Source organism: Taudactylus pleione, unplaced genomic scaffold (assembly GCF_031769625.1).
Source record: "Taudactylus pleione unplaced genomic scaffold, aTauple2 ptg000510l, whole genome shotgun sequence".
Lineage (NCBI taxonomy): Eukaryota > Metazoa > Chordata > Amphibia > Anura > Myobatrachidae > Taudactylus > Taudactylus pleione.
In genome coordinates this window covers 4,005,814-4,029,291 of record NW_028284912.1, presented here as the reverse complement: position 1 = coordinate 4,029,291, position 23,478 = coordinate 4,005,814, and the positions used below count along the sequence as shown (strand labels likewise).

Below are 23,478 nucleotides of genomic sequence, written 5' to 3'. Positions count from 1 at the left end.
CAATCCATCTGATCTAGAGATGTTAGACGTGGCAACATGAGTGTTAAAGGGATAGAGTCTGTTTTGATCCATTGTGATAGGATAAATTTTTCTTTAAGCAAATGCTGCTATGCTAGCTAACATTAAACCTTAAATCTCTATTTTAACCAAGCCTTTCCCCAGGCGCAACACTGTCTCGCCTGCTTGTTTGTTGCCCCCACTGTCCAGAGCTCAGATCTACAGTGGTCAAGGGCATGACGTCACGTGCTGTGGTCTGCTCACTGCTGCGACTGGGAGACATCAACGTTTGCCGTTTGGAAGTGGCCACAGGGTAGGGATCATGGACATCTGAAGCCTAGCATTGAATATTTGCCAAGTTTCCGACATCAAATCAAGTGATGCGATGGTTAGTAGAACTGTCGATGGTTACTATGTGCACATGCACAGAAGCAGTCGGAGCTTTGCACATCTAAACTGCGGACACCACTTCCTTGTGTCTGCAGTAGCATACAAGCCTGTCAGTCATCGGATGAGCATCAGAAAGTTGTATCCAATGGCTTACAGCCGTTGAAAACCCACAATCAGCTGGGGAAAAAAAAGTATTTAAATTGGATTGGGAACATCGATGGTTGCTAACCATCATCTTCCGATGTCCATGCCTAACAGAGGGAGATAACTCTCAGTAGATATCCCATCACCACCAAGAAGCAAATGGCTAGTATTCCAAAACTTTGGTACACGTAGATTGACTGCTTCCTTCATCATGCCCCTGTCACGAAGTACTTACTAAGTGGGCAGGACTTGTTTGCAAAAGGTACTGCCCAACTTACAGTGGGTAAGGGTTCCTGATAGACCTTCTGAACGTCTATCTGATCTTCTAGGAGAGCCAGCATTTTTACCGAACCTCCTGGCTGGTCTCCTTGGCAATGGAGTAGCTCTGTAGCATTGATGGACAGAAGCATGGGGAGCAAACGATTGTCACAGTGCAGCCAGGGGCATAGCTACAGAAACAAGATGAGCACAAGCTGAGGTTAATACTTCCTGAGCGCGTTGCTTAGTTACCACTGTCACTAATTTCTAGGGAAGTCTTAAAGATTTGTCCCCAGAAATGTCTAATTTATTTCAGTTTTGTCAAATTGACCCGGAAATATCTTATTCTTTTAATTCAATTAATCTTGTCTGCATTTATGGTGTGGTTTCATGTGTGTCATTAATTTTGGGGGGATTTACTGCTGCTTAATCTAATCCGTAAGGAGAACATGTAAAAGTTAGGGGTTGTCTCCCTGATCTACTGTATTAAAGTGGTAGAGTCACCTCCATAATTCCGCTAGAGACTGGCCTTGTCCATGGGTCTACTCAATGACAACAACAGAAGGGTGGGTGGTGAGAATCTGTCTCTTTGGAACAGTGGGACTCCCACCTTGAAGATGAGTTCTGAAGGGTATTTGCCATCAAAAGGTGAAATTATAGGAACAGAATGGGTCGAATAGTGAGTAGTACAGTCTGGCAATTTTAGTCCTCACTTGCCGTTTATCAAACCTTCTAAAGATGACAAGTGGAGGTTATCCCCATAGCAACCAATCAGATTCTAGCTGCCATTTATCCAGTACATTTTATAAAATGATAGCTAGGATCAGATTGGTTGCTACGGACAAGACCTCCAGAAGGTTTGATGTGAGTGCTGCACAGTGTAGTAACCAGTCAGCCTATCCTGTCTCATGAATATTGCATTGCTCTTGTTTTATACAGTCCTCAACGATTCACCTTGGATCAGCACTTCGGGGTCCTGTAAGGGCAGATGTTTTGAACTTCAAGAGGCTGAGCCCCCCGCCTGTCGCTGTGATAACCTCTGCAAAAGCTACAACAGCTGTTGTCAGGATTTTGACCATCATTGCCTCAAAACAGGTATGTATGACAGCACTGGCCAATTCACCCAGGGCCAATAAAATATTATTGTAAAGCAGGTTTGTATATATATTGCTAATACTGTTCATTACAAATGTGGTGGTTGTTTAATTTGTTTTGAAATCATGAAAATAAAATAATTTTTTTTACAAAAATTGTCTGCTAAAAGAATGTGATGGGTTCATCACTGGGCCAATAGCAAAATGTAAAAGTAGTGGTGGGGGTAAGGGGGGTGCAGCTCAGCATCCCACTGACACATGCCCCCACCTCCCCCCACCCCCCTAAACACACAGACACACACGCTTACATCCACCCAACTCATCCGACGCGACAACTGCAGCAGCAATATTTCCAATTTTGTATGGATTGTTCTGATATTGTAATGTACACTTTGTTTGCTAGAGGCCTAACATGGACCACAGTGTTTATGTTAATAATGTTTATATGACTTGCACACAGTGGAGGTGTGGTACCCCGGGTGTTGTAGTGGGCACAGATAAGTTTTTAGGTATAGATGGTACCTGAAAGCTGAGACATTAGCACCAGTGGATCTTCCTTTTTATTTGGCAATGACTCCACAAGCATATTCACCTCAAGCTGTAGCAGAGAGGCCAGTCCCATACACACAGTAACATGGCATAAGGAATATAGCCATGTCAACACAGTGGTTAGCAATACAGTAGTGAATAGACAATGGGCAATAGCTCTTTATTCTTCATGGCAATAAGAAATTCTGTACCACTGGATGTAGTATGAATCGCTTCCAGGGACAGGGGCTCAGATCACTTTACTTAGTGCTGTGGGATCACGGGCATCCTACTGTGTATGCGATATTGCTGTCATTCCTGGCAGTGGTGGCCTTGCCCCCTCTACATGACATCATGCGTTCAGTGGACGTGGACGCCAAAGGACGTCGGAACTGTGAAGCTACAATGGGCTAACTGTACAATCAGATACAGCTGTGCATTCCCCTTCCGGGGCCCCCTCTTCTCTCCCCGGCAGCCAGCAGCAGACTAGTCAGTGCCCAGAGTCTACTGCCCACAGGTTGCCAGGAAAATGGCGTGACTGCCATTACCTGGCGATTTCCTCACTGCGCATGCGGAAAACATCAGAAAAATGTGCGCAGAGGCACACCCTGCACCCATTATAGATACGCCCCTGCATCCGATAATGCATGCGCAAGTAGTTATTAACAGGGAGAGATCTGCGGGATCACTCTCTTGGTAATTTATGCCATATGTAGCCTATAGACTACAATGATTAAATCCACCTTAAGATGGTGTTTGCTAATGGGGCAAAGCTCCAGAATGCTCCAAAATTAGCTTGATCTATCTCACAATATAGCAGCCTTCATAGGAACATATGGGGGGTGCTATTGAGATTGTAAACGGGAACTGCAGCAGATATCTACGAGGAACCCCTGTAATACATCCAGGGAATACTTACATTTTGTTGGTATACCCCGAAAACAGATTATTTCCTGCAAAAAATATTTGTGTGTGACTATGTATGTGTATATGTGTGAGACTGTATGTATGTGCATAGGTGTGTGACTATGTAACTGTGTGTGATTATATATGTATGTGTGACTGAATATACTGTATGTGTGTGACTGTATATATGTATGTGTATGTATGTACTGTAGAGTGTGTGTGACTGTAGAGTATGTTGGACTCTGTGTGACTGTATATGTGTGTGTATTACTGTACAGCATGTATGTGATTGTATGTGTGACAGAATATACTGTGTATGGGTGTGACTGTATTTATGCATGTGTATGTACTGTAGAGTGTGAGACTGTATATAGTGTATGTCTGTACAGTATGTGTGTGACTGAATATACTGTGTATGTGTGTGACTGTATGTAAGTATGTGTGACTATAGCTATAGGGGGAGCCTAGATGGGCCAAGTGGTTCTAATCTGCCATCAAATTCTATGTTTTTTTATATACATTTACGTTTGCCCACCCAGTTGAGCTGTCCATCACTGCCGGGTCCCTGCAGCATGTGTACGGGCGATTGGCGGGTCGCTCGTACACACCAGCAGATCTCCTTTGTTGCACAGCAGATTGGTTATGTCTGTGAACGACGTGTTTCACAGACATATCAGCTGTACACACCCGGCGATGCGCTATAGATATATCGCCTGTTCAATGGAAGAGTTCAGAGTCACCAGAGTCTCTTAAAACGTCTCGCTTGTTTTTATTGATAACATTGGTATTTCCTGTGCCTATGTATACATTTAATTATATTAATACTGCACAAAAATGCCAGTCGCCAATGGTGATTATTATTATTATCATTTATTTATATGGCGCCACAAGTGTTCCGCAGTGCCTTACAAAGTACATAAACAAATTGTAGACAAGCGACTTACAGAACAATACAATACAGGACCAGGACATGGATAATATATATTAGCGACCATAACACCCAGATAAGCAACCAAGTGTTAGGTGCCCTAGTGGTGAGTAAGAAGTAGATGAAACTAAAGTAGGGATAAGCACAAGAGGGTGGAGGGCCCTGCTCGTAAGAGCTTACATTCTAAAAAATGGTTGCTTTAATACTTACAGCTGATCATGCACATGCCTAACAGAAGCCGCACGCATGCTTTCCCCGCCACCGGCCATAATTGTTATTTTGCTACTGTATGTATAAAGTGTGTTTTCTATGATTAAGCTCCTTACTGTTCGTGTGTGCTGTAGCTATGCCCTGACTTCTCCTACGTGCGTCCTCCCCCCCCCCCCCCCCCAGCAAGCGGCCACAGAGAGTGTCAAAGAGGAACATTGGAGTCTTAAGATAAATGCGGAAATGCACCATTCTTTGTATGTAGACCCCAAACTTCCCGGAAATACGCTGTTTCTTTCATGTGACCCTCTCCTAATCCTTTTACAATACTTCAATATATCATGTCTTAGGGGCCTATTCATCAACACTAAAATAATGTTTTTAAGGACATTTTCCTTAAATACCGTTATTTTAGTATTCATGAAATATCTTAACACAGGACATATCACTGATATCTCCTGGCTAAGTCCCCCTGCGTTAATTTCCACACTCTTCATATATTAGTACATTAGTATGGGGATATGGAAATTATGGTATTCATCAAATTCCGAAAATTATGTATTTTCGGAATTTAATGGAGTTACTATTTGCCACTGTGAGGTGGCGAATAGCAGGTAACACTTACCTGCTTCCAGCTGGTGAGGTCCCCCGGCATCTTCCTCCGGCGCTCTGGTCCCTCCTCTGGCTCCGGAGGCTGCTCTGCCACTGTGGTCTCACAGCAGAACACAAAGTTTAGAAGGAAACCCCCCCCCCCTTTTTTTTATTTTTATTTTTTCTAAACTGTACTGTGTGCTGCTGGGAGACCACGTGTCAGAACAGACACCGGAGGCACTGCAGCGGGCAGGTAAGTGCAGGACAGGGGGACGTTTTCGGAGGGGAGGGCACACAAAATTACTGCAGCTGTAGGCAGTGCTGCGCATGCGCTGGCTTTACGGATGTAACCGCGCATGCGCAGCACAGATTCCAGCTGCGGTAAGTTAGTGTAGAGAGGGAAAAGTATATATTTCCCGAAAAGCTATCATTGCAAAAATGACAGCTTTTCGGAATAGTTATGGTGAGGTGGAATGATGAATTCCTCCGGTAATTAGGTAGAACTCCATGCGAGTTCTAAACATAATTCCCTCCAGAGAATTTTAAGTTATGATGAATAGGCCCCTTAGACCGGTAAATTAGAAACCACTAATTTGAACCAATATTGCGCCATGATCTATGGGAGTGAAGCGGTTAATATAAGCCAGACGTAAGTGTGTTTTTCAGCCTCTGAATGGGGGAGTTGGTTGTATTTAATCTGGTCTGGTACACCACTCTCTTTAATTAAAGAAACCACTTAATAAATACACGTTCGTCTCAATGATGTCACTTTTTATGGCGCTTTAACAGGACACAGGGCACCGTAGTAACCTTTTTTTTTTTTTTTTTTTTTTTATATTGAACACTATTTATTTTGTTGGAGCATGTGTAACGGCCTAATAGGACATAAGGAGATCTGTTAGGACAGACCCTGCTAAACCTAGTTGCGGCTTAGCCACTTACTGCAGAACAATCCTGTTCTTATGCACTCTGGGCTTCCTGGCGATCCGCGCTCAGTCTCTCCGTGTCGCTGGAAGACTGGGGGTCGCTGTGTATTCCGTCCCTATGTGCCAGTCTGAGAAAAAATAAAAATTGTTGTTCTTGCGTTTGTGTGTATATGGTCTGTTTTATAGATCTACAGTACATTGCTAATTCAGTGTCTGTGCGCGTATGACCCCGTCAGTGATTCCACCTAATGTTGCTATGCTGAGCTCTGCTAAACAGTATGAGCAGAAGAGTGCCAGGGGCAGCGGGAGGAAGGCGTTGTTTAGAAAGGTTTTAGTATATATTATACACAGTGGGGTTGATGTCTGAACATACTTACTGACTTTATATCTCTGGGAGGAGCCTGGAGAGGAGATGCAGGTATCAGCTGATGTGGGCAGGGCCAGGCTAGTTGCATCATTAGGCTACGCCCCCTGTGGAAAAAATGCCGTTAATCCCCCATCGGGGCCAAAAATGGTGCATTTATCATAGAATTGCATCCTATTGGCCCTGCCCTTTCCCACGGACCACAATTCCCCGCATTATTCTCCCCATCCAGCCCACTTCACTAGAATGTTGACAGGATACGGGAGGGCCAACCACTCTTTCGGGAGACGGGGGGACTCCCTGCAAATTTGGGAGACTCTGAAGGCTCCAGGAGAGTAGGTAAGTATGAGCTGTAATTAAATTTGCTGCATGTTGTTCTAAAGGTGCTAGATTGTAAAACAAAATGGGCATATTCTCTCATGTGCAGGAATGTAGGCAGTGCTACCAACCCATGTGCACGCTTGGTTTGCTACTAGTTCTCGTCCTGAGGGCCACTCATTAGAGCATTGCCCTGTTACGGCACCGTTGTGGCCCTTTGACAAACAAATTCCCTAGAGTTAATCAGTGAGGTTGGTCTCCCTGAAATAATAGCAATCTCCCTGACTCCGTAAGAAGAGTCTAACAATCTCCCTGATTGCAACTTACCACCATAATGAAGCTGTAATGTATAGATCTTTGGGATTTTTTATATTTCAAATGGGATCATTAGTATAATTTCCCTGCAGTGTTATAAGGCACAATGATCCCTATGGCTACATGCAGTTTCTGAAAAGTATCAGTGTGTTTTCAGCAACACATACAGTCAGGTGCATAAATATTGGGACATTGACAGAATTTTCATATTTTGGCCTTTATTCACCACCACAATGGCTTTGAAATGAAACAAACAAGATGTGCAGACTTTCAGATTTCATTTGAGGGTAATTACAGCACTGGGTGACGGGGAGAGGGTGACTGCACTGGGTGACGTAAGGGAGAGGGTGACTGCACTGGGTGACAAAAGGGAGAGGGTGACGGCACTGGGTGACAGGGAGAGGGTGACGACTGAGAGGGTGACAGCAATAGGTGACAGGGAGAGAGTGACAGCAGTTGGGAGGGTGATGACTGAGAGGTTGACGACAGGGAGAGGGTCACAGGGAAAGAGGGGATGACAGGGAAAGGGTGATAGCACATGGTGACAACAGTGGGTGAGGGTGACAGCATTGATTGACGAAAGGTAGAGGGTGACAGCAATTGGTGATGGAGAGGGTGAGAGCAGGGTGAGAGTGACAGCAGTGGGTGACGACAGGGAGAGTGTGACGGGTAGAAGGTGACGGCATGGAGAGGGTGATGGCACTGGGTGACAGGGAGGTGGTGACAGCAGTTGGTAACAGGGAGGTGGTGACATCAGTAATGCCCTTTCTAATATATTATGCCACACACATGTAATGCCCTAATACATTATGCCACACATGTAATGCCCTTTTATATTGCATTATGCCACACACATGTAATGCCCCCCCCCCTCTCCTCAGCATTTCACTGCCTCCTACTCCTCCCCCCAGGCAACTTGCCGCCTCCTAATCCTCCCATTCCCCCAGTGACTCACCTGCTGTGTGTCCCTCCAGGCAAAGGCTGCTCCTCCGTGTCCCGGTCCTGCAGGCTGCTCCGTATTCTGTCCCCTGCGTCCCAGAATGTCAGGCGCGGCCACGATGATGTCACGTGGTGCGCCGCACAGGCGTTCTGAGACAGTGGGATGGTCTTGGGGACAGTGGGAGGCGGTGGTCATCATGGCGCCGCCGGATTGATGGCTCAGTGTTCAGCCGCGGCCTGAACACTGTCGGTGATTGACAGTACAGGCTGTACTGTAAATCACCGACAGTGTTCAGGCCGCGGCTACAGCATTGGCGCCGGTGGGCAGTGCAGCGGTCTATAGTATAATAAGTCACTGTGACTTATTGTGATGCTGGCTGTGCCCTTACAGGTTAGCGCAGTACGCGGCTGCGTACATGGCTTAACGGGCTAGCCGGCCCTGAGTACACGTCCACTTAACCGCCACGCTCATAGGTGTTGCTTTCACAATCTCCCTGAAATGCATTTTCAAAAAGAGGCAATTATGATATGTAGCCTTGTTGTGGTTCTGAGCTGCACTACAGCCATTGCCAAATGTTTTGAGAATGACACAAGTATTGGTTGTCACATAGTTTGCTGCTTCAGTGTTTTTAGACCTTTTTGTCAGATGTTACTATGGTATACTGAAGTAACATTACAAGCATATCCTAAGTGTCAAAGGCTTTTATTGACAGTTTCTTTAAGTTTATGCAAAGAGTCAATATTTGCAGGGTTGACCCTTCTTTTTCAAGACCTCTGCAATTCGCCCTGGCATGCCGTCAATCAACTTCTGGGCCACATGCTGACTGATGGCCGCCCAATCAATGCTTGGAGTTTGTCAGAATTTGTGGGGTTTTGTTTGTCTATCCGCCTCTTGAGGTTTGACCACAAGTTCTCAGTGGGATTAAGGTCTGGAGAATTTCCTGGCCATGGACCCAAAATGTTGATGTTCTGTTCCCCGGGCCACTTAGTTATCACTTTTGCCTTATGGCAAGGTGCTCCATCATGCTGGAATAGGCATTGTTCCTCACCAAACTGTTCTTGGATGGTTGGGAGAAGTTGCTCTTGGAGGATGTTTTGGTACCATTCTTTATTCATGGCTGTGTTCTTAGGCAAAATTGTGAGTGATCCCACTCCCTTGGCTTAGAAGCAACCCCACACATGAATGGTCTCAGGATGCTTTACTGTTGGCATGACACAAAACTGATGGTAGCGCTCACCTTTCCTTCTCCGGACAAGCGTTTTTCCAGATGCCCCAAACAATCTGAAGGGTGAATAACTTTCCCCCAGTCCTCAGCAGTCCAATCCCTGTACCTTTTGCAGAATATCAGTCTGTCCCTGATTTTTTTCCTGGAAAGAAGTGGCATCTTGCTGCCCTTCTTGATACCAGGCCATCCTCCAAAAGACTTTGCCTCACTGTGCGTGAAGATGCACTCACACCTGCTTGCTGCCATTCCTGAGCAAGCTCTGCACTGGTGGTGCCCCGATCCCGCAGCTGAATCAACTTTAGGAGACGGTCCTGGCGCTCGCTGGACGTTCTTGGGCGCCCTGAAGCTTTCTTCACAACTATTGAACCTCTCTCCTTGAATTTCTTGATGATCCGATAAATTATTGTTTTAGGTGCAATCTTGCTAGCAGCAAAATCCTTGCCTGTAAAGCCCTTTTTGTGCAAAACAATGATGACTGCACGTGTTTCCTTGCAGGTAACCATGGTTAACAGAGGAAGAACAATGATTTTAAGCTCCACCCTCCTTTTTAAAGCTTCCAGTCTGTTATTCTAACTCATTCAGCATGACAGAGTGATCTCCAGCCTTGTCCTTGTCAACAATCTCTCACCTGTGTTAATGAGAGAATCACTGACTGCGTTTTTTGTGCGACTTTTTACTTTCAGATGAGTCTTATTCATACAGCGCTGCGAAAATATGTGGCATGCCTATATTCTGTGTGCTACTGCGGGTGTATCTGTATGCAAAATGCTACGTTACAGTGTTAGTGGCTTTGACATTGTGACGATATATGAATGCCGCATATCATTTTAATCAGCAAAAGATGCTTGTGCATCCATTTCACATCACTGTGAAAATAAGGCTCATCTGAAGGTAATAAGTCGCACAAAAAGTCGCTACAGAGTCACGCCACGGCATGGCGCAACTAAAAGGGCTGTTTAACACGCAAAGAGGCTAGATGTATGAGGACACATCTGTGTCTTGTAGCAGTGCAGCTTTCTTTGGTGGGTGAGCGGCTTTCTCTGACGTGTGTGCAGCTCTTCAGACAACCCTAACTGATGCGTTAAACAGATTTTAATTTTGTTGTTGCATTAAAATAAATATAGGGAATCATTACATATTTTTCTCGTTAATAATTATTTTTTTTTCTTTTAAATCTGCTATTTGTAATATAGGGGTACTTAGGAGCTCAGTTGTGTTTAATTTTTTCCAGTACAATTGTTTGACATCTCCTTTAGAGAATTGCGGTTCAAATGACAACTTGTTCATAAGGTCGACATTTAAAAATTATTACTTTTTTCTTGTTTTTAGGGTTAGTCTAAAATAAGAAAAAAACTATGTTTTTATGTCAAATGTTGATATTATGAATTGAATCGGTATGTAATGTCGGCTGCCAGGATGCCTCCTGTCACAGTACCGACAGCGATATCCCGATGGTTTGTTACCCGACAGGGGTCGGGTAAGCATACTTTCCCTACCCCCTTCTCCCCCCAACCCTCCCTGTTTGTAGCCTAACCCAAACCTTCGCCGTTAGTGCCTAAACCTAAGTGTCCATCCCCCCCCCCACCTTTGTGCCTAACCCTAATCCCCCCCACCCCAGTGGTGTCTAACCCCGCTACGCTGCCTAAACCTATCCCCCCTTTCCCGCGGCTAACAGTAAGGGCACCCCGGACTTACCTTGTTCGGGTTGGCCTCCTTCTGTTTTCCAGCATCGGGATTAAGATAGTTGTCGGTATTTCGACACCTATCTTAAGTTCCTTGTCGTGCTTCCCTCGTCGGTATTTGGCTACATCACTTTATAAACCCGTTGGGCCAAATGTAATAGGGTGAGAGTTTAGCAGTAACTTCTCACACTACACACTATTACATTGGTCGGGCTGTACCTTCAAAATGGGAAAACATCTGGATGAGGGTTTAAATCGTGAGAGTTGTTTTAATCTGAAAAACATGCAAGTTTCTCTCACCCTATTACATTTGGCCTATTGCCATTTTTGAAGGTCAACATGTTGCTTATTGACCTAAATTAATGTAGAGTTTCTGATTATCAACATTCAGACATTCTTTTGTGGACATTCTGAATGTGGACTTTCCTACCACACCCTGAGAAAATGGCTACGGTCAAGATGCTGTGCAAACTCCATCTATTTAGTTGCACAATTTTTTTAATATTTTCCACATCTTGATATGGTCTGTGCTCCAATTAGCCCAAGAGGACATAGATATATATATTTTTTTTATTTTCAGCACGTGACTGGAGCTGTACAAAGGAGCGGTGTGGAGAGACCCGAAGCGAGGACAGCGCCTGTCATTGCTCTGATGATTGCCTGGCTAAAGGTGACTGTTGTACGGACTATCAGATCTCATGCAAAGGTTAGTTATTCTTTTCTGTCACCTGGCATTGCTATTTTGGTTTCTGGAGAAATGAGGTTTGGTAAGAGAGAGAATTTTTTTAGTGGGGTTTGCAGGTAATTTTGAATAACTGCACATCCTGCAATTGTTTCTTTTCATGGGCGATTAAGTCAATTATCAACAACCAAAACTCTGAAAATTCACAAGCCTATTCCATAATACAAATGTAAATGAGTTTTAGGTAGTTTGAAGAATTGTTACTGAACTCGGAGGGCCTAATTCACAACTGGGCGCTATGCATTTCGTCATTTTGGATTTGCTACTGTGATAATATGCAAATTTTAGTCTCAGCCTTCCCCTTCTGTAATTGTGAACTCGGAGATTGCAAGCCCTGAGACGCCCACTTTCAATGTCCCTATGTCCATGGGAAGTGGAAAGCTGTTGGTGCACTCAAACACTCCACCATCAGTGCCCCATCGTGATGACTATCGGCACTTATGACACCCAATGGCTGGGGCAGTGTCTCCTTCTGAACTTTCTCTAAACATGTTTACTGTGGCTCTGTGTTTGAGAACACAGCCGCGTTCACTGACAGCGGTCTCTGTGTTCGCTCAGTGGTACGCATGCGCCATAGAGGTTTTTCTGATTTTTGGTGCATGCACAGTAGCAAAATGTCGCTCAATGCGCCAACATCGACACTGCAGTCGCCTCTGAATCTGGCCCAGAGAGAGCAGTTTCTTGTTAGTATGTATTTGATAAAAAAGGCAAAAAACTATAGAATTACAATTGCATCAGTGAATAAAATGTAAATGGTTTGCACTACAAAAATTTATGACTGTTAGCAGTGTCAAGTTTATTCTAATGGCAAACTTTTTTTTTTCTTCTGGTTTATTCCTGCACCCGCTACATGTATGTAAACGTTTAGTTGGGACTCGTTGGGTAGATGATGTCTGTGAAGAAATGAAACAACCAGAATGTCCAGCCGGGTAAATATCTGTTTTAGACTGCCTTGTTTGTTTGTTTGTTCTTTTTAAATAGATTTTTTCCTTTATGATCATTGACCTATGTAGTTGTTTGCGGTTTATAAATAATGAGACAAATGGAAATATGGGAAGGCAATATTACTAGGCCAAAGAAACCAAAAGCAACTTCCCCCATTAGTTAAACTTTCTATCAGAAGACTTTTCTCTAAGGGCGGTAGCCATAGAGTGCAAGTCAAAATATCTTGACGAATGGCTGTATATATTATGTACACATCTGAGTACCTGGATCCACACTGCAGATATCAAGTGTGGGGGACATAATTCTTATAGACCTTTTTATGCCAGTTTGGATAGAAATGACCAAATTTGTGGCCAAAATCTTGTAGGTAATCAGGCCCATACATCAACAATGGATTGTTTCATTTCCCTGATACCCAGACGCTGGGGTCGGGGCATCTGTGTTAGATTTCCCTGATTCGCAGATCCCGACCATAATATGATCAGGAGCAGCAAATCGGGATTTTAACATGAACAATTTTCCCAATTCCCACTCTGATCAGTGATCATTGATGGCCTCCGTTCTGCGTTTCAGACTGGCGGGTTTTCGTTTCCGGTCGAAACGGGGAACTTGCTACCTGATGTATGGGCCCTTAACTTATTCAAATGTGTCTTTTTGAGCTCTATCCTACTGGCATATTCCAGCACTGATCTTTAGGAAACTGATATTGGTGCAGCCAATTTTCTATGTTAAGGAAAAGTGGGGATTGTTGAGATATCACCCCAGCATGACTTGACCTTTTATACGTGCATACATCTGTTTTAGTGGTGTTAATGGAAGAATCTGTGTGCCCTATCCTGTAACTTACTACAAGAGCAGTGATGAGTTAAGTAAGTTGCCACTTTGTACAAAGAGTCCAAAATTTTGCTGAAGGGAAATTCCTGGTGACCCCTTTTTTAATTATGATTATTATTTAGCCCCTATTTTCAGTACTTTCTTAGCGCATTATACATTTGAATCGTAAAGCCAGAAACCAAATGGCCTGGCTGCTGACCCAATCGCTGCTCCCCCAACTTTAGGTCTACTCCTTTTGAAATAAAATATTAGTTATATCCCTGTAAAAGAAATAGAACAGGCCTGGCCAACCTGTGGCTTTTCAGCTGCTGTGAAACTACAAGTCCCAGCATGCTTTACCAGCTGATCGGGGAGAGGGTGCTGGGACTTGTAGTTTCACAACAGCTGGAGAGCCACAGGTTGGCCAGGCCTGAAGTAGAATGATATAATATTGTTTTCAAGTCCTCAAATTCCTATTCCTCATTTAGGGGCTGATTCAGAGGTGCACGCAGATGCAGAGACCTCTTTTGCTGCAGCCGTTTCTTTATGCTAATGCCGCAACTGTTTCTGTTCCTCCTGAGACGCCCACTGGCAGCAGCGTTAATACATCTTCAGAAACGGCATCAGTCGCACCATCAAAACTTGCACCAGCCCTATGCAGGTGTAATTTGTACCAACCAATCGGCTCCTAACTGTCATGTTACAGGCTGTGTTTAAAAAATGACCAGTAGGAGCTGATTGGTTGGTATGTTATCTCTCTCCACTTTATCTCTCTCCAAGGGGTGTATTTACTAAAGTTCTGGTCTATAGAAGTGGAGATGTTGCCCATAGCAACCAATCAGATTTTATCTATTATCTTCTAGAAGGTGCTAGATAAATAAGTAGAGTCTGATTGGTTGCTATGGACTATAAACCTGCATCTATTAAGAAACACTCTTATAGCACTTAGAGGGGGCGTTTCAATTCAGCGCGATGCTGAATAGCCACGGGAGGGAGCTCTCTGGTCTATTCAATTCACTGCACTGTTGGGTCGGACTTAAGGATTTCTCCTTGCACCTCCCCGATGGTGCGAGGAGAAATCAGACTACAGTGTTTTCCTGCTTAGCATGGCGATGACAGCCACGTGGCCGGCACTTTAGTCGGAGAGTGCCGGTTCTCGCGCCTAAACACCCAGGTTAAGCCACGAGAACCAGCATTCTCCGACTTAGCCTCTTTCCGACTAAACAAACAGCGTGGTGAATTGAATTGCCCCCAAAGATTCCCATGTGTTTGGTACGTCTCTGAATGTAGATTATCCCTAAATCTTTGGAGGATAAAATATCAATAATAAAAATTTTTTTTATTTTTTTTTTAAAGTTCAGCAGTTCTTGCTGTATGCGATCATCCAGTAAAGGGAAAATTAGTACCAAATGTAAGGTCACACAGAGTGTATCCAAGGATTGCATTGAATAAACTGATTTCAGTCTGTCGGAGAACACGTTTCCTCATAATCCTCCTACATCCTTTTATTTTCCTAGATTTTCTCGCCCTCCTTTGATCATCTTCTCGGTTGATGGTTTTCGAGCTTCATATATGAAGGAAGGAAACAAGGTTTTGCCCAATATCTATAAGCTAAGTAGGTGCATTTAAACAAACAAAACACTTTTTTATTAAAGCATCACGTCGCATACATCATAAGAATAGGAAAACCATTTCATGTCCACAACTGCTCGAAGTGGCACCAAAAATCCTAAAAAAAGAGGCATTCCCTGTTTACATATCATAATCACACACTGAGCAGTCAATTGATGTCTGTACATGGTTCAAGCAGTAAACATAATGGCCCTCATTCAGAGCCGTACGCTCTGAGCAGAGCGCACGCTCTGAATGAGGGCCGGGCTCCATTTTCATGGAGTGTCCTCCTGGACGCTCGTATAGCTGTGGGTCACCACCCACAGGCTATACGAGCGTGCTTTGTGATGGCCGCGATGGTCGAGACCATCGCGACCATCGAAATTGCGAGCCGGAGCCTGCGGTTGAGGTTTTCAACCGCAAGCTCCGGAGTGATTTTGGCTCTATCAGAGCCAAAATCACTCCCACTGACATCACTAGTGATGTCAGTGGGCCGGCTTCTGACGGGAGGCGTTCCCGTGGGAACGCCCCCGTCAGGGAGGCACGCCCCCGGCACGCCCACCAAAGGGGGCGAGCTGTCAATCAACATTGACAGCACGCCCCCTTTGATCGGACACAACGAGCGAAGGACTTTCCTTCGCTCGTCGCGTCTGGCGCATGCGCACGACGGAGCTCCCTCCGTCGTGCGCATGCTCAGTGCATAACATCGACCCACTTGCGAGCGGACAGCCGCTCGCGAGTGGGTCTGAATCAGGCCCAATATCCCTTCTACAGGGATGAGGGAGTAGGTGCATTTTTTAATACAGGTTGATTCTCCCATATCCAAAATGCTTGGGACCAGGGGTATTTTGGATATCGGAATAATTGCTTACCATATTGAAATGTCTTAGGAATAGAGCCAAAATCTAAATGCAGAATGCATTTATGATTCATATACACCTTATACACACAGCCAGCAGGTCCTTTTATACAATATTTTCTATAATTTTGTGGCTCAAACAAAGTTTGTGTACATACATGAAATTCATTTATATGTTATATACACCTTATACAAACAGCCTATAGGTAATTTTATACTTTATTTTTAATAATTTTGTGCCTTAAACAAAGTTTGTGTACATTAAACCATCAAAAATCAAAGATTTCACTATCTCAGTCATGGTAAAAATATTCCGTATTTCGGAATATTTGGATATGGGAGACTCAACCTGTATGACCGACAGACCAAAGGCTATATTCTGTAACAAATTCTGAATATTGTGAGTTTTCTGCCTCCTTGTGCTATATCGTCCCTTCATTGCTACTTTCCTTTTGCTTTCAAAATTATCCATATGTAGCAAAATCACACAAATATACACTATATTGCAAAGTCATGGACCAAACTTAAGCTTCTTTTTGTTGCAGTCTGTGGACTGCTAGCTGGGTTATGCTCCATCAAAAGGAGGTTGAGAACTGGAACTTGACCAAGGAGAACCCAGGCTCATTTTGCCACTCTCCTCAGAGCCAGATTAAAACACCCCCAAGCAGCCCTAGGCAACATGCTGGTTTGGGTCCCCTTCTCCTGTCTGTCAAAAAATCAAAACCTAAAAATGGTTTAGGGTAATCTGGCTCTTCAGTGCCCACTGGGCCATGGGCTAGATCCTTAATTGCATTGACAGCTGTGTTTGTTTCCTCCCAATTGTACTCGGCATGTGCTATGTAATATGTAATGTTGTTGCAGGAAAGTTACTATGCATTTAAATTTATCTGACAATGGTGTATCCGTAGTAAGGCTTAGGGCCCTATTTATCAAAAGCAGTATGTCCAAAAATCTGTTCCTGCAGGATTTAGAGGTTTTGCCTAGTTAACCGAGCCCTTCTCCTTGATGACGTTCGCCGGCGGTAGCCTTCACCAGTGGCCTTCTGTGATGCTTCCCCAGAACAGTCTATTTCTACTGGGCATAGTTAGTACAAGTGCGGCAGCTGTCATCCAATTCTTAGCGACAGACCTGTATGTTGTCAGCCGGGGGTGCCCACAGGAAAAATGCTTCATTATTTAATTAAATAATCGCTCTGCTACGCTGGTGGATTTATTTTTTTTCTCTTTTTTTTATTTTCTATAACTAGCCCAAAATAATAATTTATTTTCACCAGTGCCAGACTAATGTGAATTAATAAATACCTTTGTACAATGCTGAACTATATACTGGTATACTGGTGCTATGTAAATATATATGTTTGTAATTTATTTTTTATTTTCTGTTCTTTAAATAGGAACCTGTGGAACACATTCTCCTTATATGAGACCTGTATATCCAACAAAAACATTCCCGAATTTGTATACACTAGCAACGGTAACTATAGATCATTTATATATATATATATATATATATATATATATATATTTCAGTTTTAGTTTATTTGTTTTACCATATAAAAGTACATTTAAATTAACAATAGTGGTAAGTGACTTGCTAGAATCAAAGGGCATGCTCAGAAATGTAGTGGGAGTATCATATGATTAATTCTTAAATTAAGCTGCAAAGAAAATATGTAATTTTAATCTTTTTCTCTCCTATCTAAGGGACTTTACCCGGAGTCCCATGGGATTGTTGGTAATTCTATGTATGATCCGGAGTTTGATGCTAACTTCAGCCTTCGATCTCGAGAGAAGTTCAACCATCGATGGTGGGGAGGTGAGCCAGTAAGTATTTGGCAATATCCAAAATAAGTCATGTGACACGGGGTATGCAGTCGAGAAGCCGGTGGACCTAATCCCGAAAGCCGGCTTCCCAACTGTCATATCCCGGCAAGGGTCTAAAGACAGGCGTCGATATGCCACGGGGGGGGGGGGAGGGTTAGGTTTAGGGTTCCCGGGGAGGACTTAGGGTTAGCCCCCCCCCCGGTAGGTTAGGTTTAGGCTAGGGGAAGGGGGGGTTAGCGTTAGGTACCCCTGGGGGGGATTTAGGGTTAGGCACCACCCCGGGGGACTTAGGTTTAGGCGGCGGGGAAGGGGGGGGTTAGGTTTAGGTACTTAGAGGGGGGATTAGGGTTAGGCATCCCTAAGGGAGGGTTAGGGGGTAGAAATAGGTTAGTATATACTTACCTTTGACGATCAGGATTTTCTCCTCTGCCGGGATGCCGCTGTCGGGATTCCAACCGCCGGGCATGGGTCCGGCGGTAAATCATACCGATTCGGACACTGGTGTGGGGATTGATTCTTAAAGGTTTATTAGACACCAAAATTGTACATTTTCAGATGAAACATGAACCTAAATGATGATATGCGCTGTTAAACTGACCTTTTCCTGTTCTGTTCAATTGAAACGGATTTCCTCCCAGTCCATTGCGGACAACTGAAGCTCCTCCCACATCTGCAGTGTGTATAGTAGCTGTGACACCATAGTGGTTTGGGCTAATGAGTCACATGGCCTTTCGATATCTTTTTCAGATTTGGATTACTTCTGCTAAGCAGGGGGTGAAGGCAGCCACGTTCTTCTGGCCTGTGTAAGTTACTGGGACCATTTTGGCATGAAGTTGAGATTTTGAATTAAACTTTAATAACATTTAAATTTTAACATTGTATGAAATGTTTGTGTATTATGACATCTACCTACATATATGTATGTTGGACATGTCATATTTTGGGTGATCTCAGTCTGTCCCCCACCCCCAAGCCCCCGCTCTATATTATACAGAAAATATTTTATACTCTAAATTCCCTGAGACACACTCACACTCACACTCACACTCACACTCACACACACACACACACACACACACACACACACACACTCACACACACACTCTAGGGTGCCTTTCAGTCGCAATCCAATAAACATACCCATATGTTTTTAGAGACTGGGGGGCCACAAGACCAAACATGGGGATGACATCCTAACGCTATGCAAAACAATAATTAAATTATTTTTTTTGTCTGCTTAGTAATGAACAGTACTTTAAGATGAATAAAGTGATCAATCAGTATTTATTTTTATTTATTTATTTATTAATTAACATTAATAGAACAAAACTGGGTAATAACAGACAGATATATAGGTAGGAAGGCCCTGCTCGCAAGCTTACAATCTATAGGGAAATGGGCATTGATACACAAGGATAGGTGCTATATATTGCATTTTGGTCCAGCCAGAATGCACAGTTTCTTGGTTGGCTGCATGATCCAGTCACACAGGAATGTCGACCAAATGTCATAAGGATGTGAGAGGAAGACTATGACGATGTGTGAGTTTGTGTGTGGACTGTAAAAAGGGGATGTAATTAGATATGGAAGCTATGAAGGTTATGTGGGAGGTTCTGGAATTTGATAAGCTTGCCTGAAGAGGTGAGTTTTCAGGGATCGCTTGAAGGATTGGAGACTAGAGGAAAGTCTTATTGTGCGAGGTAGTTCATTCCATAGAGTGGGTGCAGCGCGAAGAAAGTCCTGTAACCGTGAATGGGAGCAAGTAATGCATGGGGATGAGAGACGCAGATCTTGTGCTGAGCGGAGAGGTCGGGTTGGGAGATATTTTGAGATGAGTGAAGAGATGTATGTTGGTGTGGTTTGGTTAATAGCCTTATGTGTAAGTGAAAGTATTTTGTATTGAATACGGTAGAAAACTGGCAACCAATGGAGGGACTGACAGAGCGGGGCAGCAGAAGAAGAACATTTCGCAAGGAAGATAAGCCTTGTAGCTGCATTCATAATGGATTGTAATGGTGATAGCCTGTTTTTGGGAAGACCAGTAAGGAGGCTATTGCAATAGTCAAGCCGGAAAATAATAAGTGCATGGATTAGAGTTTTTGCAGTGTCTTGTGTGAGATATGGTCGAATTTTGAATATGTTTTTTAAATGTATGTAACATGATTTTGAGACAGATTGAATGTGGGGAACAAAGGACAGTTCAGAGTCAAGGATGACACCAAGGCAGCGAGCTTGTGGGGCGGGGTGGATGGTCGAGGTATCAACAGTGATAGAGAGATCAGGTTGGTAACTGTTATTGGCCGGTGGAAATATAATTAATTCTGTTTTAGAAATATTAAGTTTCAGGTGGCGAGATGACATCCAAGATGAAATGGCAGAGAGACATTCAGTGACACGGACCAATACAGATGGAGATAAATCTGGAGAGGATAGGTAGATTTGAGTATCATCCGCATACAGATGGTACTGAAATCCAAAAGAGCTGATTAGTTTGCCAACAGAGGTGGTATAGATTGAGAATAGCAGAGGACCTAAGACAGAGCCTTGCGGTACTCCAACTGATAGAGGTAGCGAAGAGGAGGCAGAATCAGAAAAACTAACAGTAAAAAAGCGATCAGATAGGTAGGAAGAGAACCAAGAAAGTGCTGTGTCCTTAAGACCTGGGGATTGCAGTGTTTGTCTGAGAAGAGAGTGGTCAACAGTGTCAAAAGCAGCAGAGAGATCTAGATGAATTAGAAGTGAGTATTGGTCTTTAGCCTTGGCAGTGACAAGATCATTTACTACCTTAGTCAGTGCTGTCTCTGTGGAGTGTTGGGAACGAAAGCCGGACTGAAGTGGGTCCAATAAGTTGTGTGAGTTAAGAAAGTGTGTGAGGCGGGTGTAGACAAGTCTCTCAAGTAGCTTGGAGAGGCATGGGAGCTGGGAGATAGGACGGTAATTTGAGAGAGTACTAGGGTCAGAATTTAGTTTTTTCAGAATGGGAGTAATCACTGCGTGCTGAACAGTGATGGAAAGTTGCCAGTAGAGAGAGAGAGATTACAGATTTTAGTTAGGGTTGGGATAAGCACAGGAGACAGAGCTTTACTAATTTGTGAGGGTATAGGATCTAGAGGAGAGGTAATAGAGTAGGAGGATGAGAAGAGTGTAGATACTTCATCTTCGTTTGTGAGATCAAATGAGGTGAATGTGCCAGGGGGTTCAGGTAGGGAATTGAGCAGGTCACTAGCTGAGGAAGAGCCTACTATTTCATTTCGGATCTTATCAATCTTGTCCCTAAAATTGGAAGCAAGATCTTGTGCACAGATAGTAGCAGGTGGTTTGGGTGATGAAGGGGGTAAGAAGCAGTTTAAATGTATTAAAAAGTCGCTTGGGGTTAGAAGCTTGAGCAGAGATTAGAGATTGGAAATATCGTACTGCTCTGGACACTGCCAAACAAACATAAGAGTTGTAGATAGTCTTATATGTGAGGAAGTCACTTGGAGTATGAGACTTTCGCCACTGACGTTCAACTTTACGCGAGAGTTTTTGTAGATGCCTTGTTAAGCTAGAATGCCACGGTTGACGTCTAACTCTACGTGGCATGTGATGGGTAGCTGGAGCTACTTCATCGAGGGCTTTTTCTAGAATCTGGTTTAGGTGTGATGCAGCAGTCTCAGGAGAAGTGAATGTAGAAATTGGTGAAAGTTGTTGTTGTAGAGAGGTAGATAGTTGTTGAAGGTTAATGGCATTAATATTTCTACGGGTTTTGGGTTTAGGGTTGGTTGATTTCAATGATGTTGATGTAATGGAGGAGAGTGTGCAGGTGATAAGGTTGTGATCTGAGAGAGAGAAAGGAGCATTAGTGAAATCAGAAACTGAGCATAGTCTGGTGATTACAAGATCAAGACAGTGGCCCTCCTGATGAGTAGAGGAGTCAGTCCATTGGGAGAGGCCAAGAGAGGATGTTAAAGAGAATAGTTTGGAGGCATGAGGAGATTGTGTACTGTCAATGGGGATATTGAAATCACCCATAATGATGGTGGAGATGTCTGAGGATAGAAAGTGAGGGAGCCAGGTAGAAAAGTGTTCCAGAAATTGTTGAGGTGGCCCAGGTGGGAGGTAGATAACAGCAACTCGCAGAGAGAAAGGGGTGAAAGTCCTGATAGAATGCACTTCAAATGATGTAAATATGAGTGAAGGTACCTGTGGGAGAACTGTGTATGTGAAAGATTGGGAGAGTAATATTCCTACCCCACCTCCTTTACAATTGCCAGGCATGGAGGTGTGGGAGAAGTGTAGGTTACCATGTGAAAGTGCAGCAGGGGAGACGGTGTCTGATTGTGTGAGCCATGTTTCTGTTATTGCCAGAAGGTTGAGGTTGGTTGAAATAAAGAGGTCGTGGATGGATGTTAGCTTATTGCAGACAGAGCGTGCATTCCATAAGGCACATTTTAGTGACTTGGATGGTGAAGGGAGGCATGCAATGTTTGAGGTTAGCTGGATTTATGGACCAGTATGGACGGGATGTATCAAGCATCACATTTTGGATGCGATACGTCCCGCCAGCCACCACTGATCACATTTATTATTTATTTGTTACTTATATAGCAACCACCATATTTTGTTGCGCTTTACAATTGGCAACAAACAGTAATAAAACAAGACTGGGTAATAACAGACAGACATAGAGGTAAGAGGACCCTGCTCGCAAGTTACATTCTGTAGGGAAATCGGTACTGATACACAAGGATAGGTGTTACATACTGCATATAGGCCCAGCCAGACTGCATATAGGCCCAGCCAGACTGCATATAGGCCCAGCCAGATTGCCGAGGTTCTTGGTGGGCTGTATGTTCCTGTCACACAGAAATGTTGCCCTTTGGTCAGGAAGATGTTAAAGTGAAGAAAGAGAAAACATGTAAAGTTATGTGTGGACTGTATATAGGGGAAGTAATTCGGTAAGATGATGCATTTGAGATTAAGATTGTGAATGACAGCTCTTCCGAAAAGAGCTGTCCTTGCGATAAGAGGACTTCTGGGTTTATGAGCCTGGAGTCCTTCTGACTATCTGAGGCCTTCATCCAACACATGAGCAAGCCGCGGGAGACCCTGTGGGAATATTGCGCAAGGAAGCCAATAGGCTTCTATTAGTTAACGACATCTATAAATGGCATTGCCTATTAGATACAAGCTCCAGGAGGTTTTGCTATCCGGAGCTTTGTACATATGGGAAAAATGGTCAAACCTCCAAAAACAGCAGTTTTCAGAGTTTTGATTCGATTTTAGTGTTAATATATCCCGCCCTATATCAGTTTCATCTGTATGATTCCCATAGGTAATTTTTTTTTTTTTTTTTAACATTTTATTTGAATGATTTGCCCAGAGTTCATACAGTGGTAGTTGTAATGCCTGTAGTGGTCGTTGGAGCCCCTATTTCACAGTCCTGGTACTGTATAAAGTGAAGATCTACCGGGTTTCCTGTCCCATTAAGTTGGACCATTTTATACTTTTCATCTAGATTGTAAGCTCTTGCAAGTAGGGCACTCTCCCCTTTGTTGTCTCTATATAATTAATAACCCTTATAGCACACTTTAATTATTTATCTATATGAAACTTGTGAATTTTGTTTGCATCTGTTTGTACTTGTGTAACTTGTTTGTTCTACAACCTTTTGTATGGGGTTTTAGAACCTTTTTGTGGCGCCTTTCTATAAATGTAAAAGTAGAATAACATTAATATTATTATTTGATCATTTTAGGTCAATCAGTCAACAACGTAGAGTCATGACAATCCTGCAGTGGTTGCACTTACCTGACAAAGAGAGGTATGCTATATGTCAGACTGATCTATAACTGTGCAAATATGCTCTGTATAGTGCACCCACCCAGCCTAT

The 23,478-nt window shown here is 43.6% G+C and overlaps 1 protein-coding gene across 6 annotated transcripts in view; it reads left to right on the top strand.

Moving 5' to 3' along the window:
• Positions 1–23,478, top strand: part of ENPP2 (ectonucleotide pyrophosphatase/phosphodiesterase 2) — a 101,306-nt gene that overhangs the window by 28,432 nt on the left and 49,396 nt on the right. For all 6 annotated transcript variants that reach the window (XM_088450196.1, XM_088450200.1, XM_088450198.1 and 3 more), the window contains exons 3-10: positions 1,729–1,884; positions 11,394–11,519; positions 12,424–12,484; positions 14,831–14,928; positions 17,177–17,256; positions 17,487–17,606; positions 18,354–18,409; positions 23,344–23,409. In XM_088450196.1, coding sequence (XP_088306322.1) covers positions 1,729–1,884; positions 11,394–11,519; positions 12,424–12,484; positions 14,831–14,928; positions 17,177–17,256; positions 17,487–17,606; positions 18,354–18,409; positions 23,344–23,409 — 763 coding nt within the window. The remainder of the gene's footprint in view (positions 1–1,728; positions 1,885–11,393; positions 11,520–12,423; positions 12,485–14,830; positions 14,929–17,176; positions 17,257–17,486; positions 17,607–18,353; positions 18,410–23,343; positions 23,410–23,478) is intronic.